Source organism: Zonotrichia leucophrys, chromosome 5 (genome assembly GCF_028769735.1).
Source record: "Zonotrichia leucophrys gambelii isolate GWCS_2022_RI chromosome 5, RI_Zleu_2.0, whole genome shotgun sequence".
Taxonomy (NCBI): Eukaryota; Metazoa; Chordata; class Aves; order Passeriformes; family Passerellidae; genus Zonotrichia; species Zonotrichia leucophrys.
In genome coordinates this window covers 5,385,303-5,409,312 of record NC_088175.1, presented here as the reverse complement: position 1 = coordinate 5,409,312, position 24,010 = coordinate 5,385,303, and the positions used below count along the sequence as shown (strand labels likewise).

The following is a 24,010-nucleotide window of genomic DNA, read 5'->3' as shown; positions in this document are numbered from 1 at the left end:
GCAAGGGGAGAGGGGGAACCGCTCCGGGGGAGTGACACCTCCGGGCCCTCCGTGCCGCGCTGTGTGACCCCGGCACCGTGCGGGGGTCGGGGCTGGGTGAGGCCGTGCGCTGCCACACGTGTCCGCGGACAGTGTCCCCTCCCCGCGGGGCGGCCGAGCCGTGCCGGGCCGGGCCGGGCCGGGCCGGGCCGTGCCTGCGCGCCGCCCCGCCGGCGCTGCCGGGGGAGTGGTTTCCCCGCGCTGGCGGCGGCGGGGCCGGTCTGCGGGCGGGGAGGTGCCGCGGCGGCGGTGCCAGCGCCCGGCCCGGGAGGATGCGGACGCGCTGACGGAGCTGCCGGCTCCCCTCTGCCGCCGTGCATGGGCGGCGGGCGGCTGCCGCCTGCCTCGCCTCGCCTCGCCTCGCCTGCCGCGCCGGTGAGCCGGGCTCGGGGTGCGGAGAGGGAGAGAGCGGCCACCTGTGAGTGCCCCGCTCGCAGCCCCGCCGCGGCCGGGAGCAGCTCCTGGGACCCGGGCAGCGCCCCCGTGGCGGAGCCGGCGACCGGAGCTGGGCACAGGGGCGGCGGGTCGGGTGTGTGCGGTCCGTGCCGGGCGGGTCGGTGCCGTGCGGGTCGGGTGTGCGCAGTCTGTGTGTCTGCGTGGTGCGGATTGGGTCGGGTCGGGTCGGTACCGTACGGATCAATGCGGTGCAGGTCTGTGCGGTGCAGATCAGTGCCGTGCGTGTCAGAGCGGTGCGGGTCGGGTCGGGTCGGTGCGGTGGGGGTCGGGTGTGTGCAGGTCTGTGTGGTGCGGGTCTGTGTGGTGCGGGTCGGGTGTGTGCGGGTCGGGTGTGTGCGGGTCGGGTGTGTGCGGGTCTGTGTGGTGTGGTGCGGTGTGGCCGGGTCGGTGTGGTGCGGGTCGGGTGTGTGCGGGTCTGTGTGCTGCCGTGTGGCCGGGTCGGTGCCGTGCGGGTCAGTGCGGTGCGGGTCGGGTCTGTGCGGGGCACGGGAGCCTCGGAGCGCGGTGCCGCGGGTCGGAGCGCTGCGGGGCCGTGCGGGGCGGGGAGAGCGGAGCGGGGAGAAGCGCTCCGGTCCCACGGGCGGCCGCGGGGTAACGGGGAGAGAGGGAGAGGCGGAACGCGCGCCTCTGCCGCGGCTCGTTTCTCCGCACGCTTGTTTGTTCGAGTAAAGGGTGTTACGGAGAATTCACAGAGAAAAAGGATTCTCGTTTACAAAAACACCACCCAACTCGTTCGGCAGCCGAAAGGGCTGTGTGAAGGAATCCTGATGAATGAGCGCAGCGCTGAGGGAGTTGTTGGTTTGTGGGCTGCGATCGCCTCAGCTATTTGTTTATGCCTTTTTTTTTCTCCAAGACAACTTTTGAGGCGAGGAAGCGACTAACAAAGCACAAGCTTAAGACGATGCTTTTGCTTGCAGCCGAGCTGAAGTGAACACTGAAATCTTGCGTTTCCCATCAGGTAGCAAATACCACACATATGATTACTTTTAGAGAATGAAAGAACCTACTTTGCTCTGTAAAGGAGGACTATGTTTCACTCAGAGCAAGGGGTGAGAGTATTTTCCATCTGCCAAATGAACATACCACAGAAATTTTCTTTTCATCTGGGACAGAGCCGTGTTTGTGCATCTCTGAATATGGCTACAGTTGTGGAGGGGAGTTGGGTTAGCCTGGACGTAGCGTTAACCCCTCCAACCACAATAAGCAATGCACAGAGAGAAATTTGTTTCCATTAGTCTTTTCCCGACTGAGGTCTGTACTGCAGTTGTACAGTCAGTACAGCAATGAAGCCCTTCAGGCTGTGGGTTCACTTCTCACTGAGGGATCCAGGGCTGGTGTTCACACCTGCCCTGCAGCCTGCCTGGCTCACAGCACAATGCTTCCTTATGAGGAGCCTGTGAAGGAAGGTGAAGCGGGGAAATTCTGCCTACGCACAGCCAGGCTCAAGCCAGTGTTTTCCTTCTCTTAGTTTTAATGAGCAACAAATTTTTTGCCCAGAAAAGAATCCAGCTCACAGCTCAGGATTTGGATAATTAATACACCATTTAAAAAACATGTTTGCAGAGTCAACATTATGATTACAAAGAGAAAACAAGCAAACAGGGAATAACTTGACCCGGTTTTGTCGCTTTCCCATTCTAGCCTGACAGTTTGTCAATCAGGGGGAATTTCCTCCAGCGTCTTTGGTACACTGCTTTAGCAGAAGAAATAATGTGCAAATATAGTTACTACTTTGCCTCCCTTCTCACAATGATCTCTTTGTATTAAGCAACAGGCTTTTGCATAGATCAGGTACCAACCCCAGAGTGTCACAGGCTCTCTCATTTCTGAAATTATTGAATCCTGAGTTGATCTCTCTCTCTCATTTCTGAAATTATGCCCCTGTGTTTGAGCCCATTTAACCATTTCTATTTTGGAGAAGTTGTTCAGAGAAGCCTTGATCCTATGCCATTCAAGGCAGGAAGAGCTCTGCCAGGACTTCAAGGAGACCAGTACCTGCCTCAGCAACAGCCCTTCCTTTTGCTTCTTAAACATGCACATTCTTTGGAAAATTCTGTGAAATAATCAATTTCCTGAATTTCCAGTTTTCAAGGGAAGGCTTTATTGCAAACCCCAGGAAAGCTGCCAACCAATAACATCCAGCTAGAATGAAGTAGACTGATTTATACCAACAGGTCCTTAAAATCTCATCTCAGTCTTTGTCCTTGTTTGGTTGCAAGTCCTCAGGGTCTGGGACCACCTCTCCTTCGTGGTTTGGGGAGAGCATGACCAGTCCCCTGCAGAGCAGATTCCAGTGTGGAAGAGGCTGTGGTCCAGCAGGATAATCCCCCTCTCTCATCAGTGTGCATTGACTGATCCCACAGTGTTCTACCCTCCAGTGCCCATGTCCCCATAGGAATTGGAGAAAATAGTCCAAGTCCAGCTCCTCCGTTGAGACCACTGCAGCTTGTGTAAGATGTAACCTGAATTTTCAGCTGAGTTCAGTCTCTGACATGCACACACATAAACTGCCTCTGTGTAAATACTTAGTAGACCTCTAGATTCAGAAGGTGAATGTTAATTGGTTGGCAGGAAGACTCACAGTCTTGTTAATGCATATCTGCTTTCAGTGTTAATGAGTCATTAAAAAAAGGCACGCTGAATTTTTTGGTTTTTAGTGATTTCTTTATTTTTAGCTGTGTGTTGTCCTCACCCTCCATCTTCCCCATTCTTGCCGTGGTAGGACAGAGTGTTCTCATATCCTCCATCTTGGGCCAGGGTAGCTTCCCATGCTTGGAAATTCAATTGAGGTGATGGAGTTTTAATTTGTGGACAAAACCAGCTGCATCTCTGGTGTTAGGTTGTGATACCGTGACACCTGTGGTTGTGCTGGTAATTGCCAAGAAGGAATATTAATAGCCACTTCATTGTCTTTGTTCTCTTAGGAGTCTCTTGTGGGTTTTTGTTTGCTTGTTTTTATAAAATCTCACCACTTTTGCTTTGTTTTCCTTACCTAAATGCTCAATATTATATCGGGTTATAACACTGATAGCACTGTATTCTAATTTTCCCAAAGTTACCAGGAAATAACTAATTTGTCTCTGAAGTAAATACTTTTCTATCTGACTGCACCTAACCTCTTACCCTACTGTGTTGCCTAGAAATGAGCCCAGTGATAGACTATCCAGAGTATTCTTTCACGGTGCCAAAAAGACATCAAACATTTTGCAACCCATTTCCCATGACATTTCCATCTGAGAATCATGTACTCTATGTTGATGCTCTAAGATGTTTTTCCTCCACTCCCTTGCTTGAATTCAGAACTATCCAAAAATACCTATGGGATGGTAGAAAGAAGCACAGGAAGCCAAATTTAATCTGTCACTGATTCCCATGGGTGCTGCAAGGTGAGGGACAATTGTGGCGTGAAATATTAGGGATGAAAGAATCATCATCTTCCAGAGCAGATCCCAGAAACAAAACCATTTTCTTCTAAAAGCCTTTAGTAAGGATTACTCTGAGTTAAAACAATATAGTTATTTGTAAGGTGCTGGCTTTGTAAGGTTGTGGGAAATTAAAGCCTATGCAAAATCATGCTGCTCAATACAGGTGTTTCTGATCCCAAAAGCAAGTTCTCAGATGAGAGTATGTGCACAGCAAGTACCAGAAGAGATACCTCTAAAACATTTAACAGCTTGTTGAGGCTTATCTCTAATTTTGATGGGGTGTTTTCCTAATGAGCTCCTCTCACATCAATTAGCTGCCGAATCTGATGTTAAAAAAATAAATCCAGACTTTCTCTTGGCACACAGTTCCATGAGGGCTCTGTGGAGATTTCCACGATGTCGAGGTCTACCAGCATTCAGAGGAGCTGGCTTAGTCATTCTTCCCATCTGCTCTACCTCTTCCTCCCTCCGCTGCTCTGCACAGGCTTCCTTGCTGGCTGCTCCCTGTCCCCATCTCCGAGCATCCTGTCTGGCTGCCCCAGCCCCTCCTGCCGTACCTGTCCCTTGTGGCATCTTCCGTGAGGAAGCTCAGGTAGTTTAGTGCTGAGATCAAAGAGCTGAAATAAATGAGCTGCTTTAAAGCAGCCAGGGGAAAAGAAAAAGCAACAGGAAGAATCCACCAAGGAAGCACCCATAGCAAGCAGCACAGCAAAAATAATTTGAAAAAACTTTGAGTTGAATCATCCGCAAATCATGAGTTTGCTTTGAAAATTGTGATAGTTAAACACAGGAACATTTTAGTTCTTTTTACTTCTTCTTTGACCATTTATGAATCTAGTTTTTATCTCCTTTTTGCCAAGAGGGCCAGCAGGAGCTTGGGCAGCTACAGTAAGCTGGAAGTTGAGGTTTGTGTGTAGCTATGGCACTCCAGGATCTGGGGATGTCAGAAGAACCCTGGCTCCCCAGTGGTGATTGTGCAACACCAGGAGCCGAGGAGGCTGAGTTGGAGTCATCTGCCAGCACTGGCCCTTTGCAAGCCTGTGTTTTGTAGTGTTGGGAGTCCACAGATGAGTGTCTGAGAAATTCCCAGGGGTGATACTTACCCTAGTAGTTTCTTTGGAGCAGGAACAGTAAAAACTGCAGCTTGCCACAAAGTTAGCGGTGAGAGGCAGCACGGTCTGGAAATAGCAGCCTCCTACCCCTTTTCTCTCTCCCAAACTACGTGCTGTGTCTCATGCTGAAATGCCTCAGCTCCTGCACTTGGAGAGCCGTTTCATCTCGCTGCTTCCTGAGAGAGATCGACATCTTCTGTGGAGCACACGCTGCCGGGGAGAGGAAGGAGCTTTGGCCTGCGGAGAGCAGAACTCAAGTACTGCGTGGGTGGCCGAAGACAAGAGCTTCTGAAACGAGGGAACAGAACAGATCTCTAATCTCCAGACTCTGACACATATCGCACTTCTCTCAGTTGCTTAGGAAAGAGATTTGCATCCAAAAAGAAGTGGGAGGTTTAAATAGGAGTTCATACATTTATCTTCTGCGGTCCATGCGGTGATTTACATTTTGCTAGTCCCATGGAATCTACAACACTTCTTGAAGTGCATTCATTATAAACGTGCAACCAGGGGAAACAAAGACTCTGTCCAAGTTCCTACCTGCAGTGTCCAAAAGCTGAACTGAGGTGCAGTCAGGGAAACCAGCCTGTGGGGTGTCACTAATGTAAGTGCTTGTTTTGGGTTGTACCGAGATGCTGAAGTCACTGTCCCACCCTGGTAGAGTACTGGGCATGGTCCTGCCTGTGGATGGGTCTCAGCTATAGTTCCATCTTCCTAGGACTAACCAAAGACTGAGATACGGAGGAATTGGATCTACAGAAGCACCTGGTCATGGAAAATGCCAGCTGGCATTCCTTGCAGGGACATGCACCTTCTTGTACCATGTGAGCAGCCCCTTCATGGCTTCATCCACCACAACTGCAGCTCTGTCATGGAGGGCCCACTCCTCCACCTTGGCTGAACTGACAGCCTGCTCTGCTGCAGCAGAGTGGCCTGAATAAGGCACCCTTTCTTCTTCTGGGTGGAAAAACCTCCTTTGACCTGTTTGTTTATTGGGACTTGCTGAGCAGGGTTTCCTGTGACCCATCGAAATTTTCCACTCTGCAAAACGCAAGCAGCAGACCATTGCTTCTCCCACCTCTCGCCACTCTTATGCACTGCCTGTCCCAATTCTCCTTGTAATCAATAGCAGGGGTTTCTTTTTGTAGCACACACAAAGGCTGGAGTCCTTGAATGAAGAAAAGTTTGCATTTATCAGGGGCTGTGGTGGGGTGAGGCGGGAGGTGGGGCGGCCGCCCAAGGCTGAGCTCCCGGTTTGTTTGTGGCGTGTCTGAATCAGTGGGAGCCGTGTTCGTGCTGTGATTGCACCCAGAGCTCTGTCCTGGTGCCACGAGGCTGAGCTGCAGAGCCACCTTGGGGGTGTCCATCCAGCACAATTTAAGTACAGGGCTGGAAAAGCCCTTGGGATTGACCCATTGAAATAAGGAGGGGAGGGCTGCTGTTTCTGCTGTGCCAGAAAAATGATAGATTTGCAAGTGGAGTTCAAGGCCAATTTCTGCCTCATATCTACGCTTTGTTAGAAGGTGCACTGTCCGGTTTATCTCGGCTGTTTGAGGGGCCTGAAAAGCCCGTGGGTGGCCTTGGGGCAGCTCGCGAATAGAAGGACGAGAAGAGGCTTCAGTTCTTCTTTCTGGTTTTATGTTTATTAATTGTTTATCTAAAAGATGTTCTTTCAGCCACCAGAGATCTGCACAGCAGTCAGCCATGGGCACACTGTCTCTGCCCTCCGGGCAGCCACGTATCTTTATACCCTTTGCTACGTATACAATATTTATCATTTTTCCCCAATACCATCTATTGTTATAACTCGGTGTACTCTTAGTAATAACCAATAGAAAGGTGCCACCGTGGCCAAAGAAGATGGAGGAGAGGAGGAAGAAGGAGGAGGACAGGACACACCCCAATTCCTCCATCTTACTCCTCTAAACCCCCCTGTACATAAATCCTAAACCTTGTGTCTCACTCTCTAATTAACTAATCCCTTCACCATTCACCCGGTGAAGCCCTCATCCTTGTCGTCTCCTGTGCAGGACTAAAGTCCAGCTACCAGACACTTCTGGCAACATTCCAGGACTCCCGAGCCCCCCCCAGGGTCTCGGTGGCTCAGCATCTCAGGACTGAGATCTTGAGATCCGACAGTGCACCTTCAATGTGGTATTGTTAGGCTGTTATCACAATATTTCCATGAGTGCTTAGTGGGAAATGATTACTTTGGGAAGCCAGGGAAGGGAAGAGGGTGTCGGTGTCCTGCAGTCTCTGCTAATCTAGCAGCAGCCCTGGCATCGTGAGGTCAGGTCTCACTTTGCCACCCAGTTGTCTCCAGCACTGGGGCAGCTCAGGGAGAAGGGGTGATGTTCCAGAGTAGGAGGAATCTCTAAATAGAAGTGCCCTGATTTTGGAGGTGCTGCTGCCTGTGGGAGAAAAGTTTGGGGCTCGGAGCCTCTGAGACATGCTCCTTTATCAAGTGGGCTGCTAGGATTGCAGCCTGTGGCCCAGTTCCTGTTTCTGTTTTAAAGCACACTTGCTTTAAAAACATCTACTTTGCAATTCACAGTGGATTTTTCCCAAGGAGAGGACTCTGCTGCTGTTCCTGGTGGAGTCCTCTGCCCCCACAAAGAGCAGACTCGGGAGAGACAGCCAGGCTGGGCTTCCCATGCACTGCAGCTGACCAGAGCTGCTGCCCAATATCCCGCATCTGCGCTGGCACCAGCTGCTCTCCCAGGGGTGGTGAGACCACCCCACTGGGACAGGCTGTGTCCTCATGTTGTAGAAGCTCCAAAAATGCAGTTTGCTCCAGATGCTTTCCAACGTGGGAGAGAAGCCCAGAGAGCACCTTTCAGTGCCTGGGCTTGTGACCCATGCCACAGCACAGGTGGAGACTCATCCCCTTGTGTCAGCTGAGGGCCCTGGCTCTGGGCAAAGAGGCCACCACTGAAGCATTCCTTGGTCTCACTAGTGAAAAGCTGGAACATCTCAGGACTTCCTTGCTCCATGCTTTGGCTCCTAAAGAGGCAAGACGTGATCAGCTCATTGGAGTAATCCCTAAATTAATTGCTCTTTGCTGGGAGGTATAGCCAGGCTCCACAAGCCCAGACGAGGTGTCGCCAAGGCAGTACCACTGGTCTTGGAGACTTGGGACTTGATTTGGTTCCTATTAATGACAGTACAGCTGTGTTGGTACTTCTGCAGCCAGAGAAGAAGCTGGTTATCAACTTGAGGCAAAGGAAGGCAAGTTATTCTGGCAGCCGAAGTTGGGTGGGTTGGAAGAGGGTGCATTGAGCAAATGGGCTCCAGGCTGGAAAGCAGCAAAGGTGGGTAAAAGTAAGGGACAAGGAGAGATAACCAGAGAAAGGCTTTGCTTGGGTAATTTCCAGATGGTTTCCATTGCAGTTAAAGCCCTTTGCAAGGTCTCAGTAGCTGTGCCTTGTTTCTAAAAGATTAGCCAGTATCACAAAGGAAGGGGTTTAGTTTATGTTTGTCAGCCACAGAAGGTAATCACATCTATTAGGCAGGTAAAGTGAATATTTTCTCTTCAGAGAATAAATGCATTCTGGTAGTTCTGTACTGGAATATGGCTGTGATACTGGGAGAAGGGACATTTTCCATGCTGTGGTCCTGAAGTGAATTTTTTTTATTCCAGGTTTCAAGTAGCTGAGCAGCAGGGGCTGACATCCCCTGTCCAACACTGCATGCACCATAGGACAGAGTTCCCAAAACACCAGAGAGGGGATTGGGCTTGGGTCAGTTAAATCCTGAAGTCCTTTGCTGAGACTGGAAAGCAGTGGATGTGGGTTTAATTAATTCAGTATAGCACTAACCAGTCATCTGAAGATAACTCTGAATAGGAAGTGGCCTGGCTTGCATTCCAACCACTGACCATGTGGTGCCTGGTTCCTTATCTCCTACACCCTTTTACCTCTCATTGGCACTGTAATAATTACTCTGAAATAATTGTTCTTATTACATCCAGTCTTTTCTGAAGGAGATATTGAAGGTAGACAAATTCAAGCTGAATTTTTGTAGGTTTAATAGCAGCAGCTTTGTGATGGGTAGTGGGATAAAAATCTTCCCAGAGCATTGGATAACATGGTATCAGATGCTCCCTTGTTTTTATGAGACAAACATTGAGTGTAGTCATGAATTTTTAAGGGACAAAACATTAGCCTCCCTGATGTTGGTTTGGTCATTGGTTAGCAAGGAGAATTGCCAGACAAGAATTAAACCTTCTGGATTGAATCCTGGGGATAGAGAAGTGATTTCCTGCTTCCCTGATTTTCAATAAGCATGGCCTGTGGCACGAGAAGAAACTCCAGAATGCAATACACAATTTTCCCTCTGTCACTGTTTTTGAATAAAATCAGTGTGCAGTTAATCCAGTGTAATAAATCTTGGTAGGAAGGCTTCCAGAGCAGGTAGATTTGTTTAATCATTTGGGCTGGAATCCAAACCACTGGAGGATATAAAATATATATACTAGTGCCATTCACTTCACTGAAAACACCATTTTCCCATCCAAGGAAATAGCTGTGGCTGGCATGAATATATATTTGGAAAGCTGTAGAGCTAAACAAATTTCTCAGAAAATCATCTCTGGCCTAGATACTGACTATATTTACGCACTGTAGCTCCTGAGGCTCATCAGCTAAGGCTTTCTGACAGAGAAGTCATCAGAAATCAGTGATTCACTCTTTGAAATGGTGGGATCCTCACTCCTGCTCAGTAGGCTCCCTGTCTTGATACCAGTCAACATATTACCTTCAAATTGAAGTAGATTTTTCAAAAATTCACTTCCCCTGTGACTTCCAAAAGAACTGTGCAGTAATGCAATGTTAATGGATCCTTCTTTGAGCATATGTTGTCTTCTTTGTGTATTGATCAGTAGAACTGTCTCTCACTAAACAAACTGATCTTGCCAAATAAGGGAATACATTTTTTGTTTTCCAATTTTCCAACAATCAATACAATTTTTGTATGGGAGGATTTCAGAGTATCCCAGTTTCTGCAGTTTTTGTGTAACTCAGACTAAGGAATAAGGTTTAACATCACAAAGAGTCGGACTGTGAGATGTTTCAGTTAGCTTTGGGTGGCTTTGCTACATTAATTGCCTCAGTAATTCACAAGGTGCTCTGTGAAGATCAAATCCCACCCTGCATAGAAAATGGTACAGACCTTCAGAGTGGGGCTTTCTGCAGCAAGCTTTCAGCAGAACTCTTTCACACCAGTGCCTGCCAGCGTTGTCCCTCTGGTCACCAGCCCTGACCCTGCTCTGTTGTCTCTTCCAGGCACTTCTAGGCTTTGACTGAGTCTGCACCACTCTCCCTCAGTGGCACAGACGCCTGTGGCAAGGACAGTTTTTGGAAGTGACACTGTGGATGTGATTGAAGGTAACGTGCTCTCTTCTGTCACTGCCCTGTGCTTGCTGCTTGCCCTCCCCAGAGCCTCCTGCTCTGGCTGGGGTCTCCTGTGCTGCAGTCCTGGCTGGGGAGGGAGAGCAGGATCAGGCCTCAGTTCACTGCATGCCTGAGAATCGCCCAGACTGATCCCTGCTTCAGGTAACAGCTCTCCCTACCCACAGCTCAGCTTGTCCCATAAAATGTGTTTGTGCCCCTGTCCTTAAGGGAATACTTCCTTGCATCACGTGACCTGCCTATTTCCCATGAGTGCTGCACATTTTTGAGTCCTGAAGCTGGTCTGCATTCAGATACTGTTTTTTCCCCATGAATTTCACAGGTCAGTTTTGCCCTCTGTTCAAAACCTAAAATAAAAGTGTGCATTGTTTCTGAGGCCTTTCCCATGGGAGGTGGTTTAGCACTTGTCAGGCTAAATATTGCTCTGTATGTTACTGACCTTGTTAGTGCCATCACAAGCAGCACAAAGTGATCTGTGCTTTTGCTCCATGCCCCTGGAAAAAGATCAGCATAGTGTGATCCTGGGACTGTAGCACTTTAGCACTGCATTTAAGATAATCTTCTCTAAATGTAGTTTTCTCACAGAAATGCAAGAACAGATTTCACTTCCCCCTCCCTTCCCCACTGGTATATTTATGCTTAATTAAAACTAGGGGAAGTAATGTATCTCTTAATTCACTGACACAAGAATTTTAAGGTTCAGAGTAGATGACTCATCCACCAGAACAGAATTTATCCTTTGTTTGTAAATGCTATTTATTGCCTTGTTTTGCATCACTATGGCTACTGTATGTCACTGGTGATACCAGCATCTACCTACATAAAATGAATGCAAGACTGAATTGAAGAGCTGTAGTTCTTGTAATTGTTTGAATCAGCCACTTTTCTGTTGTATGTCAGTCAGTACATCTCACGTAAAAGCAGTGCTAAAAGTGGCTTAATATTTTCCATCAATACTGAAAAGCAAAAAATTGTGCATAAATGTTATCACAGTTTGAAAAGCCCTAAGCAGCATCACCAAGCCTGTTGTTCAGTTTATATGGCTTTATAAACAACTCAGTGATGTTCTACAGGTGATTTTGAAGTTTCAGGAACTGATTTGCAGTGGCATTCTCAATTATTTTACATCTAGTTATGTTTCCTGTTAAAGAGCTAGTTAAGCTCGTTAGAAACATCACTGCTTTCACAGCCCATATAGATCTTCTGCTTTCCTTCACTGTTTCAAAGTGAAGACTGGGAATAATTAATCTATTCCAGTTAAAGCCTAATTATTTTGGCAATTGCATGGCCCCATGTTCTATTCTGAAACACGTCAAGTACAATCACTTCTGCTGTCCTATTCAATCAAAGCCTTAAGTTGCACAGATTTTCTGAAATGGCCTGGGCTTCAACAGCTTGGGAGCTGATTCACTGAGGCATCTGCTGTAACACTGGCAGGACTGTCACCATTTTTCTAGCCCAAATCATTTGTCTTTGTCATTTACAAATAATCTGCAGGGTATAATGTGGTCTTAGGGAAGCACGGAGCCCATTATTGCTCAATAATAGAATTTCGTGAGGTCTTAACATCTTGGAGCTCATATGACACATTTGACAGTGCATGTGTGGATGTATATCTCAAATTTTCCATGGAATGAGGACAGAGGAATATTTAAACATTTGCAATGTATTGAATGGCTGCTAAAATAAACCAGCCAGCTATGAGTGAGTGCAGGATTCTGCTGCTGGCTAGCAGGGACCAGCCCCCAGGACACACAGCAGTGGGCATGGCTTTTCTGTAGTTGCCAAGACTAAAACTTCATAAATACTGACCCCATGCAAAGCCTCTAAGATTATTTCCATCTAGACACACACTTTCTCATTTCCTTTTCCCTGCAATCCAGGACAGCTGGCTTTAGGGTGCTGAACCCTGAAAAGGATGCCAAGAGAAAGCTGTTCATCTTGGACGTGCTCAGAGTGGTGGGCCCAGTGCTCCTCCAGGCTCACAGCTGGCTCTGGCTGACACAGGGTGTGAAAGCCCTGCAAAGCAGCTCTTCCCAAAGAGCTGGGCTGGGAGAGCATGGTCCTGCTATTGCCAGAGGGGCAGCAGGAGGCGTGAAAAGGCTCCTCTGGGAACAAGGAAGAGACTGGGGCCAGAGTGGGGAAAAAGGCAGGGATGGAATGATCACCAGGGGTGGTCAGAGGGAGGTGATATCAGAGGGAGTGCTACTTTCCTTTTGGTCCAAGGGCACATCTCTGTTCTTTTGAGTGCTATCTAAGGTGGCAGGAGCAGCTGTGAGCAGGGCCCACAGTTATCACTGCTGGGAGGGGTCTCCCATTTCCAGGCTGCTGCTCCCTCAGTGCTGTTGTCCATAGGTGCCCAATGGAATGGCCTGCTGGATGCTGCAGGAGTAAAAGCATGTGTCCACAAACATGCCTATGTATTGTACTGGTGGGGTGGTTTGTGCTGTCCCTGGGGAGTGGTACAGGTCCAGGCAAGGGCTGGCAGTTCAAAACACTCTTCCTTGCAGGCAGAATCTGTCCCTCTTTTACTATGCCATGGCTCTGGGAGGATTCAGGCTGTGTAAGCTGCAGGGTGCTCAGATCAGGGGTTTGGTTCAGCCTTTTGCTGGGTTTCAGAGCCTGGTTGTACTTTCCTGTTCCATGCATGTACCAGGAAGTGTGTGAATTAATTCAGTGTTGGTTGGGTCCAAGGCTGACCCTTCAAGGCTTTTCCCTGTGCTGATGAATAGGGTCCTGGTCCACAGCTGAGCCCAAGTGTCCCACAGTGCTGCCATGCCTTTTCTTAAATGTGATGCAGTGGAAGTGAAAGTCTCTGCACTATCATGCTACTCCGTGCTTCAGCTAATTAAAGTCATTGTGAAGGGTCTCGTAGTAATTGCAGATATTGTAAAATTTAGTTCTGTCCAGTAATTGGTAATGTAAGCCTGAAACAAGTTATCCTTAAGATGTTGTAGTTGGCATTTCTCAGAAGGTGCAGCAGTTACAAAGAAGGCTTTTGTGTGTGCAGCAGGGCCAGAATTAATGGCAGCATTCAGTCGTGCCTGAAGGAGTGTTTGCTGTGGCAGGTGGCAGGGCAGCCTGATGGATGGTGCCTACATTGTGCGTGCTGCAGGAGGCTCCAGCAGCCACCAACTGCACTACCTGATGAATGCCAGCTAAAGAGAGGGAAAGCCCCATGCCAGATCTCTCCAGGGCTGATGTATTAACATTTAAAATGAACATGGCCCCTTCAGCTCAGAGTGGCTCTGTTTGTCCTTACACACTTAATATGCATTCTGGAGATTTTGGGCATCATCAGATTTTTCAGTGGAATGCTGTATTTGTAAATGGCAAATGGGGGAAAATCCCAGCGTTCAGCTGCCTAGGCATGGGCTGGGCTGAGCTCTTCAGCGAGGGCTGTGATGGCTCTGGCTCTGCTCTGGCTCTGGCTCTGGCTCTGCTCTGGCTCTGGTTCTGCTCTGGCTCTGGCTCTGGCTCTGGCTCTGGCTCTGCCTCTGCCTCTGGCTCTGCTCTGCCTCTGGCTCTGCCTCTGCTCTCGCTCTGGCTCTGGCTCTGCTCTGGCTCTGCTCTGGCTCTGGCTCTGCTCTGCCTCTGCCTCTGCCTCTGCCTCTGCTCTGGCTCTGCCTCTGGCTCTGCTCTGGCTCTGGCTCTGCTCTGGCTCTGCTCTGGCTCTGGTTCTGCTCTGCCTCTGCCTCTGGCTCTGGCTCTGCTCTGCCTCTGGCTCTGGCTCTGGCTCTGCTCTGCCTCTGGCTCTGCTCTGGCTCTGGCTCTGGTTCTGGCTCTGGCTCTGGCTCTGCCTCTGGCTCTGCTCTGGCTCTGGTTCTGGCTCTGGCTCTGCTCTGGTTCTGCTCTGGCTCTGGCTCTGGCTCTGGCTCTGGCTCTGGTTCTGCTCTGGCTCTGCTCTGCCTCTGCCTCTGCCTCTGCTCTGGCTCTGGCTCTGGCTCTGGCTCTGCTCTGCCTCTGCTCTGCTCTGGCTCTGCCTCTGGTTCTGCTCTGGTTCTGCTCTGCTCTGGAATGCTGCCATGCCTGGCAGAACCAGGCCAGCCCCGTGGCCAGCGCCTCTGCCTGCGGTGCCAGGTGGCTCAGGGTGATGCTCAATGGGCACACAGGCACCTCAGGTGCCTAAGTCCCAGATTTAAATGAGATTTAGGTGCCACACAGTCCCTGATGCATTTGGAAGTCCCACTCGACACCTCTCCAAACACTCAGGCGAGTAAAGACTGCTGAAAATCTGGTTCTTAGACACCAATACAGCTGGTGTGTCTGGAATTAACAGCTTAAAAAGAAGTGCTGGCTCATGACTAAATGGAAGAGACATCTGGAAGAGCAAATATTGAAGACATTACAAAGAGTCAGAATAAGAATTTAATTCAAGGCTGATATTTCCACCAGTTACTTTTTTTGGTCCACAGATGCAATTTCTGAGCTCATATATCAGTAATAAACTGATTGCTGATAACATTGGAGGACTCCAGTTTCCAGCTGATGCCTCTGGGACTCTGTGGGGGTCCTCTCTGCTGTTCCAGGGGCAGCTGGGGTCGATGCCCTGCTCAGCATCACAACAGCAGCAGCTACAGTTAGCTTGGAGGCCAAGGAAATATTTTTTGGACAGCTCAGGAAGGAAAGTGTAACACAATTATTTTAACCAATATGAAAAGCCAGTAATTTTTGTTAAATTAGCTGTGGGGCCAAAGCTCAGAGTCCCATTCTGTTTTACTGTTCCCAGCATGACAGAGGTGATGAACACCCGCGAGCCGGTGATGGAGGAATTCGCGCTCGGCCAGACTCCTGAGGAGGAGGGAGGCCCCTCCAGCCAGGTAACTTCAGCTGAACTGAGAAGTGTCCTGAGTTGGTTGTCAAAAGCCATTTAATGCAGCCAATAAGTGTCCTTAGGGAAGGTGTTGAATTGCAGAGCACTGCTGCCAGAAGAACAAGCCCTGCAATACGTGTTTGATCCTACACAGGTTCTATTACTACAAGTTAGGAGTTGGGCTGAAGTGTTTAGTGGGGTGCCAGGTCTGCAGGGCACAGTGACAGCAGTGCCCAGATCCTGCAGGGATGCAGGCACAGAGGCTGTTTGTCACCAGGAGTTCAGATCTGAGCAACTACTGTGCAACAGAGGCATCCAGCCAGGACTGTGCCAAGCTTTTACACAGCCACCCTTGAAATGAACTGAGCTCCCTTAGGCTCAGAGGGAGCTCCCTTTTTAGAACAGAGACCATTTGAAATGATTGGCTAGTTCACAGAAATGGCTGGGGCATCACAGCAGCACCACTGGGCAGGGCCATTTGCTGGCAGGTGCAGGAGCATTTTCTGTGCCCATTTTCTGTTCCACACTCCCCCTCAAGCACCCACCCATTGCAGCAGGAGGGATCACGATGTCCCAAGCCCCCCTTGTGGCAGCCCCCACATCACAGTTTGTGCTCTGTGCTTGTGCTCATGACTCTGTGTCACTACCAGGGACCAACCACACAATGTGTCCTGGTGGACCTGAGCTGCCTCTCAACACAATGTGTAATGTTGTGAGCAGACTCAGAGGGCTACTCCAGGAGCAGCCTCTTGCAGGTGAAAATCTGGCATTTGGAAGCCAGGGAAGTCAGAACAGAAATTTGCAAATTCCTTTTGGATCACTTGTTCATGTGGTGAAAGGCTTTGTGCCTTTAAAGTGCACATGGGCTTTGCTGTGCCTCAGAGGCTGCACAGGATGGATGCTGCTCACTCAAGGAGCACATTTTCAATATTCTTTTTCCTCTTCTTCACCAAGTTCCAGGTTCTCAGTGTTGTATTAGTGTATGCTGCCCAAACTCTGTCCCAGCCCTGACTTCACCTGTGTATGCAGGGCTGTTCTCTGGTGTCTCTGATCATACGCTCCAGAGTTTTTCCCCAGCTCCTTTATTTTTCCCCTCTGGGAGAAGGTGTAACCACCCACATTTTAGTGATAGCCACCTGAGGCAAAATAAAAAAAAAATCAAAATCAAACAGAAATGAGATGTAGCACAAACTCAGTGACTCAGTGAGAGAACTAGGTTCCTTCCAGCAACTTCCAAGCACTCTGTCCAGGAGACTGGTCCTTCTCTTCCTGCAGTCTCCTGCCCACTCATCACACGCTCCAGCTTCTGCAGAAAAACACAGCAAGGCCCAACAGGCAGCTCTGCTTCCTGCCAGTCCTGACTCATTCCTGGAGGGACATGGTAAATACTGGGCTCTGTTGGAAAAAAAATTATGTGGTTGATGTGAGAAAAGACCATTTGAGAATGACACAAACAAAAATAGCCACAGCTGAGGCCGCACAGGTGCCTTTCCTAAATTTTCTTGCAGCTGTAATAATCATTCCTCAGGCCATTTTTAGATTGCTTTGTGTCATTTCCTTGGGCTTCAGAGAGCAGATGTAAAGCAGAATTTTTGTTGTATTGCCTTGCCCATCCAGGGGCTGCCAGCAGGTTTGGGGATGGGGTGGCTGTCATGCAGCCTATGCCACCCCAGCAGGCAGCACAAGAGCTGGGGAAGAGGTCACTGTCACCTGCCTGTGCAGCCATGGAGAAAATGCAGCAGTTTGCTCACAATTTTATGGCTCTTTTCTGCCAGCTGAGCCGTGAGGCTGAGGGAGCTGGGCTCCACTGTGGGTCTGCAGAGGAGGGCACTGCTGCTCAGCAGGTCTGTGGATCTGTCCTGCCCAAGGAGACCTTGTCTCATATTTGGTTTCCAGTCAAGACAGCTGCCATGGAAATGTCTTTCCAAATTATGAACGGCTCAGGAGAAATCTGTGTCATGGGAAGTTGGGCAGCTCTTTTCTGATGGGCAGCATAAGCAGCATTGCTTGGTCAGGATGGGTTATAAACTGTGGGTGCAGCTCAGGGTGGCACCAGAAATGCTTGCCTTCAGTGATTCAGGTGGTCTAATTCTACTGAAGGCACTTTCTCACAAAAAAAAATAAAAATTCCTAATTGTGTCTCATTACATTAATGTGCAACATTTCTCACCTTCGTATAGATAGCAGAGATCCTGGTTCAGTGGTGAACATGTTGCAGATGTGTGGGGAGGTTCCCACCAGCCCAGAGCAAACCTGTGGCAGCCTCTGAAGTTAAACTGGGATCATTCTTGCTCTCAAGTCCTGATTCAGTCCCTTTACATGCACCTTGATTTTATTGTTAGAAATGAAACACAATGAAATAAAATAAAAATAAAACTCAGCTAGTATGGAGAGATTTGTAGCTTGTTAGTTCAGGTATATGGAAGTTGGAGGATCCAGGAGAAAAGGTTTCAGTGAAGCAACAACAGAGTTTCTTATGGTAATGTCCTGGAGGAGCTGGAATGATTTTTCCTCAAAAAAAACCCTAAAACAATCCATGAGAAACAAAACTATTCAGAACAAAGTACCCTGAGAGATTTAAGTGATCCAGCTATGTTGAAAACAGGAAAGCACTTTTATGTTTACAATATCCTTCACTAAAAAGCTCTAGTTCAGCTTCAAGCTCTAACACACTGTGGAGTGTTTGATCTGCAGCTTCAATGTGACAAATGAAAATAAATAGCTGGCACGGTCCTCTGCGTAAAGATATTCTCTGAGGCTACCTGTTTTGCATGAATGCATCATAAAATAGTGTTCCACATTGTAGAAAATAGCTCTGCACAGTGGTGGCTTCTTAATAAACTATCACTGCAAAAAAATGGGAATATCATATCAGAGTAAAAGGACAGCAGCCACAAGGGCTGCAGCAGCCATTTAGCTTAGCCTTACAGCAGTGACCTTGGTGTCCCTAAACCCCACCAGAACTGAAACACAAGTGTTTGGCAGTGGCAGCATAACAAATTTTCTCTCCCAAGTCTCCATTTTCACTGCTCTTGTGGGATCACACGAGTTCAGGCAATCGTCTCTCAACACACCAGCAAGCAAAGTGGGTTCTTTGCTCAGGAAGGGACAGCACATGCAGGGGGGAGTGTGCTGAGACCTACAGCCTCTCTGCACCATGCTTGGCCAGCAAGGAGCTGGGTTCAGCTGGTTTTGAAATCCTCCCTGTGCAGGCTGTTGATCTGCACCAGATGAAAGAGGATTTTTTTTAATGGACATATGAGTACATGTCAAATGTAGAAAGGACATACTCTGCTTGCTCTGAATAGACATCCCTGCACAAAGCTTTGATGTGCATCCCCAAATGTCTCCCCAGGCCTTCCCAGACTCCCGTGAGAAGTACCCCAAGCTGTCCAAAAGGCTGCCTTCCATCGTGGTGGAGCCCACCGAGTCCGGGGAGGTGGAGAGCGGGGAGCTGCGCTGGCCTCCTGAGGACCTCAAGTCAGCAGAGGACAAAGGTCTTCATGGTGACCAAAGAGTCTGTGTCCAGCAGCAGCAGCAGCAGATGGATCTGGAAGGTCTGAATGAGTAATTTTCATCCTTGTGCCCCATAGGAAAGTAGCTGTTTCAGTGTAGCTGTAGACAGTGCTGTGCACTGAAGTTAACAATGAGACAAACACTTCAAGGTGCCCAGAAAACATCTGTGCTGGAGGAGTCCTGTGGACTGAAAATTTTGTTGCAGATTTTGAGCAGTGTTGTTTTCCTCTGCATCAGTCACTCACTTGGCCAGCAGGCAGCCAGTGCACTGCACGTTAGCAGATCACTCTGGGGAGCAGTAATCCTGGTCAGTAGCATGTATCTATCCCTGTCTCCTAGCCTAGAAGTGAAATGTCTGACAGCTGCACGTTTTCAAAGCATCCTGGTGTCCCAGGAGTGTGTCAGTGCAGCAGCAGCTCACAAATATGTACCCCTGGCTGGCAGTGTCACTGTGGGGTAAGTACAGGTAAAGTAAGACCTTGTCTAAGTGTAGCTTGCACAGGAAGTGCTCCAGTGAGAAACTGGCCTATTTATTTCCTTTTTTTTTTCATCTCAGTGCTGTCCTTTTCTCTTATAGAGTGTCCTGGTTTCCATTTCAGTGCACCAGCATTTGCCACCCAAACCCCCAGACACAGCAGCCAGGACAGGGTGCAAGATGCACCTTCCCTTCCCTTCCAAGGGGTGATGACAAAAGGTCTTGAAGTGTAAAATCACCTGCTATTCCAGTTGGCATTTCTGGGTGGTGACAACCACAGAGTTTGATCATTCATGAGTAAATATGAGCCAAATCTATTTCCTGACTTTCAGGTTATATATTGTGGTTTCTCTGTTGGTTCTGTGCCTTGATTTAAACTCATTATGTCTTCAGGCCTGACAGCTTAAGCAGATTTCCAATACTGGGTGGCCTTCCCATGACAGTAGGGGTCACCTCATCTCACTAATATCTTACCTGAGGTCTCAGGCTCCCTGCAAAGTCAGACTGTGATGCACTCAGAATTCCTCACCCCAGGTTTAACTACTGGTTTGCAAGCAGAGAAGATTTCTTGTATCAGATTAACTGCCAGGTAGAGCAGATAATCAAACAAAGGCTGCACCTATATGGGGAAATAAGTGCTGATGAGCTGTTTCTTTGCAGATACTTTAGCACACCCAGCTCAAGACGTGGAAGACAGTACAGATACTCTGGAAAGCAGAACTGAAGAGAATGAGTAGGAGCTCCATGGCCTCAGAAGTGAAACTTCATTGTGAATGTTGTTGGAAAGCTAACACACTCTGAAGACATGTCAAAGTAATCTGTATTTAAATCTGCAAGGGTTTTATTTAGTTAGTACCTGGTAAGAAGCATCTGGGCTTTAGAACTGTTCTTCTAACATTTTGATTTTCAGGCTGGGATTCATATTATTTGTTTAATTTCCCCTTGGGAAACAATGGGATGTGTTAGGAAATACAAGGCTGTCAAGGAAAAGATGCTCCTAATTTTAATTAGTGCATTTCATTGGTTTTATCTTTTTCAAGAAAGGCCACTTTCAGGTGTCAACATCAGGACAAAGGGGTTGCGTTTCTACAGGAGGAATGTCTTAAATCTAAAACCTTTCTTTTTTAGCCATTTCAAACTAGCACTGTGATATTACGGACAATAGATGTAATATAACGTCACCAGTTGATTTTGTAACTTTTGTATAGAGACGCAAGGGCAAGGTTTGCCTCCTGGGGCAGCCCAGAGCAGTTCTCTCCCTTTGGCTAACCTGTGCATATCTGGACGAACCAGCCTTTCCTTAGCTGCCTTTTCAGCAAGGCTGATGCCTTTTGGAAGCGCTTTCTCGCTGTACCTTAGCTGGTGGATGAGCTGGTCGCTGGTGTTTGTGGCTGAGGCTGTCTGTGGTGGGCTTGGTGGGGTGGATCGTGCTGTCCATGTGCTCTTCAGGCCAGCTCCAGCCGTGGTGTGGTGTGCACTTCTCACCCTCAAAGCTGGTGAGATGGCTCCTGCTTCCCCCAGGGCTGGCTTTGTCCCACCTCGTTATCAGAGATTGTTGTGATGTTACTCCTTTGGTGTGTTTGGTGTAGGTGCAGGGGCACAGCTGCTCCTCCCTTGCCCTGAGCAGGGTGGTGGTAGGGGGTAGGTGGCAGGAGCTCCACAGCCCATCCCAAACCTGTGCTCCGTTTTGCCTGGCTCCAGGCTTCCCCTGAGCCACCTGCAGTGGGAGGGGTGTGGTGGAAGGACAAATACCTGCCTCCCTCCTGGCCAGGTTGGCTCTGCTGGCAGGAACACGTGTGCCAAGGGGTGCCCTCCTCACCTGCAGCACGGCCCCCTCAGCTTTGGTGGCACTGTCACCTCCTGGAGCCCAGAGCTCATGGTGGGACAAGCTGTCTCTGGACACCTCTGCCCTCCAGTGGATTTTCCCTGGGAATTGGGGGGTCATTTTGACAGGAGTGAATCCCTTCCTGCACAGGGATCTCCCTCCACTGTCCCAGGAGAAGCACCAGTCTCAGCCTGGAACAAGACCCGTTGGATGGGCTGGTGGGGGTGGATACTGCCTGTTCTCAGACGGGTTTGACTGTCAGTGATGAGTGTCCTGGAAGCTGCAAAGATGGCTTTTTCCATCTCTGCAGGGCTGGATGGGGTCTGTACTTCCAATTAATGTTGCATCCAGAAGAAGCTGCTTGCTGTAGGTGGAGTGAAATAATAGGATTTCTTCCAGCATTAACTCCTAAGTTGACTTCCAAGTGCTTTCTTTTCTCCAGTAATAATTTTCGCTAACAACAACTTTTAAATGTGTGATGGTTGATAAAATTTACTGGCCAGATGTATTAATAAGTTTTTACCTTCTTAGCAACCAAATTTAATATATTTACTTACAAAGAATTCTGTGCAATGAATGTTTATTACAAAAGAAAGAGACTATTTTACTTCAAAGCAACATTAATTTATGTACAAAACTATAACTCATTATTTGGGGTGTTTGGGATCTAGGACCCTTTTTATAAGCAGTGTAGTACAGTATAATGTGATACTTAAGTTAAACTTTGCTCTCTCAATCTATATAACAATCTGTTTTGCCTTCTTGATGTAGACTTTCTTGCCTACACTGTTAGAATTACTTTGTTGGCTGAGTGGGATTCTGGTCAGAGCACCGAATTTCACCAGAGTAACTGAAGGTTTCAAGAGCACTTCCTAAATCTGGCTGCTGTCCCTGTCACCCCCTCACTGGTGACAGTTTTCTGGTAAAGCCAACAAAGCTGGAGCTCCGTGTTGGCACAGGAGCAGTGAGGGGAGGGGGTCCCCAGCTCGGACCCACCGTGCCAGGGGAGAGCTGTGCTGGCGAGGCAGCCAGGCTGATGGGAGGTGCTCTTTAAATGCTGCTTTTGCATCGACTGTCAAGTAGTTTTACAAAGCTCTGGGGAGAAAACAACAGCAGTGACGACATATTTTTAGCTGTGTGATTTCCTTCCAATCTGCATCTGCCCAGCTCTGTGAGGAATGACGTTAGATGTATCACTTAATTTGCTTTTTGCTTTTTAAAAGGAAAACCAGTTGTTTGAAACACTTCCCCCAATTTTCTGTGCTCTCTATCTGCTTTCAGACGCTCCCTCCCTTCCTGCTCTGGATGGCCCTTATCCTATTTCCACCTGAGGTCAATGGCACTTCCCTAAATATGTTTCCCAAAGAAACAACTAAATTCTACATACACCCTGAAAAGACGCCACGCAGGCACCACTGCTTTTTTTCATCCTTGTACTTAAAGCTGCAGCTGGTATAGAAATCCCAGATTTCCTTCTTCCAGCCTAATTACTCCTCTCTCTCCTTTCCCCTCTTTTGTGCTGCTCCCCTGAAGCATTTTACCTGAAGCAAATGGTTGCTTCAAACTAAAGCTTTCTCCTAAAGCTGTGTGGCCTCAGTTTAAGAACTGTGCAAAGCCAAACTCCTCCTCCCATTTTTATTTTTCTGACCATGGGCCAGAGGCCCTAAAACAGGAAAGCAAGATAGAGAGAAAATTGTTTTATACAAACAAACCCTATTTATTCAACTTGCAGGTCTATGAATGTCCACTTACTTTGTCTGTGTGCAAGTGTTGTCTCTCTAATAAACTCAATAGTTGTTTTGTATTTTTTTCTGGATTAAAAGCTTTGTAGAAACTAAAAAGAAAAAAAAAGACATTCAGTCATATTTTTCTAGTCTAGCTTGTAGAATATTTAATGTAGTGCAGAAAGGAAGTTTTATGGAGTAAGACATTGTTGAACTTTGCTCTATTTCAGTTCTTTCTAATTTTGTAAAATGCCACCTGTACATAATACTCGACTAATGTATGTCCTGTAGATGTATTTCACCATTTAGCCTATTAAATGCCTATACTGAACTTATTGGAAGAAGCAGTGTATCCATGGTGTCTTTGTTTAAACATGGAAAGGGTTAGAGGTGGTGGTGCATGTCCTACCACCAATACAGGGAATGAAGCCTTTGCTCCATGGCATGCAAATCCTCACCCAGGCCCTCCAAACCACATGCTCCTGCACAGACAAATTCAGATTTACATAAGGGATCTCTTCTTTGACCCCTTCCTTGACCAGGCAGCTCAATACTCCCTGCTCCTGTTTGAGGATTTGCTCTCTGCCCTGCTCACCCTGCTGGTGCCCTGCCTTGCTGTGCTACCACTGAGCCAGTGGCTTTCTATGCTATGCACATTTTTAATGTTTTCTGGAAAGGCAATTGTGGAGCCCAGCAGGAACTCACATTACTGGAAACCTACACCCTGTGCAAAGAGAGCAGGGTCATGTAGCAGAGGAGATGAGAGGCAGAGATAGTCTGCCAGTGAACAACCAATTTTTTTCCCAAAACATCAAATTGCTAGAAAACAAAGGATCAGATAACTGGAGGGTGAAGCTGTGTCTTACCTACCCAGCTCAGCAGCAGCTGCTGCTCTCTGAGGTGGGTAAATCCCCTGGCAAAGGCATTGCTGCAGGGCAGAGGCAGTTCCCTGCCACTGCAGGGCTGTGCCTGCTGGGCAGTGGCTGCATGGCCAGGGGAATTTGCTGTATCCCAGGCTGGGGCAGTGAGCCAGCTTTGGCACTGCTGGCACACCTGATGCTTAGTGTCACTCAGCACTGGAGTTTCCATGCACCATGCATGGAAAATCTCATGTCCAGCATACATTACTGGGAGGGTGGGTTGGCACAGGGACTGACACTGCTCACCTCCCTGGGAGCTGTCCTTCCCTCTGGGCTCTTGTTGTGTGCTGTGCAGCA

At 48.3% G+C, this 24,010-nt stretch overlaps 1 protein-coding gene across 1 annotated transcript; it reads left to right on the top strand.

Moving 5' to 3' along the window:
- Nucleotides 1-274: 274 nt before the first annotated feature.
- Nucleotides 275-23,137, top strand: LBHD2 (LBH domain containing 2). Its single transcript, XM_064714440.1, has 5 exons — nucleotides 275-414; nucleotides 10,315-10,416; nucleotides 15,170-15,260; nucleotides 18,609-18,810; nucleotides 19,905-23,137. The coding sequence occupies exons 3-5, from the start codon at nucleotides 15,171-15,173 to the stop codon at nucleotides 19,979-19,981; spliced, it is 369 nt and encodes a 122-aa protein (XP_064570510.1). The 5' UTR covers nucleotides 275-414; nucleotides 10,315-10,416; nucleotide 15,170; the 3' UTR covers nucleotides 19,982-23,137.
- Nucleotides 23,138-24,010: the final 873 nt, after the last annotated feature.

Excerpts from the sequence above, each read along its gene's own strand:
- LBHD2 (XM_064714440.1), top strand. The coding sequence starts at position 15,171 with ATGACAGAGGTGATGAACACCCGCGAGCCGGTGATGGAGGAATTCGCG. Across the intron at positions 15,261-18,608 it reads AGGGAGGCCCCTCCAGCCAG|GCCTTCCCAGACTCCCGTGA; the intron begins GTAACTTCAGCT and ends ATGTCTCCCCAG. Across the intron at positions 18,811-19,904 it reads GCAGCAGATGGATCTGGAAG|ATACTTTAGCACACCCAGCT; the intron begins GTCTGAATGAGT and ends GTTTCTTTGCAG.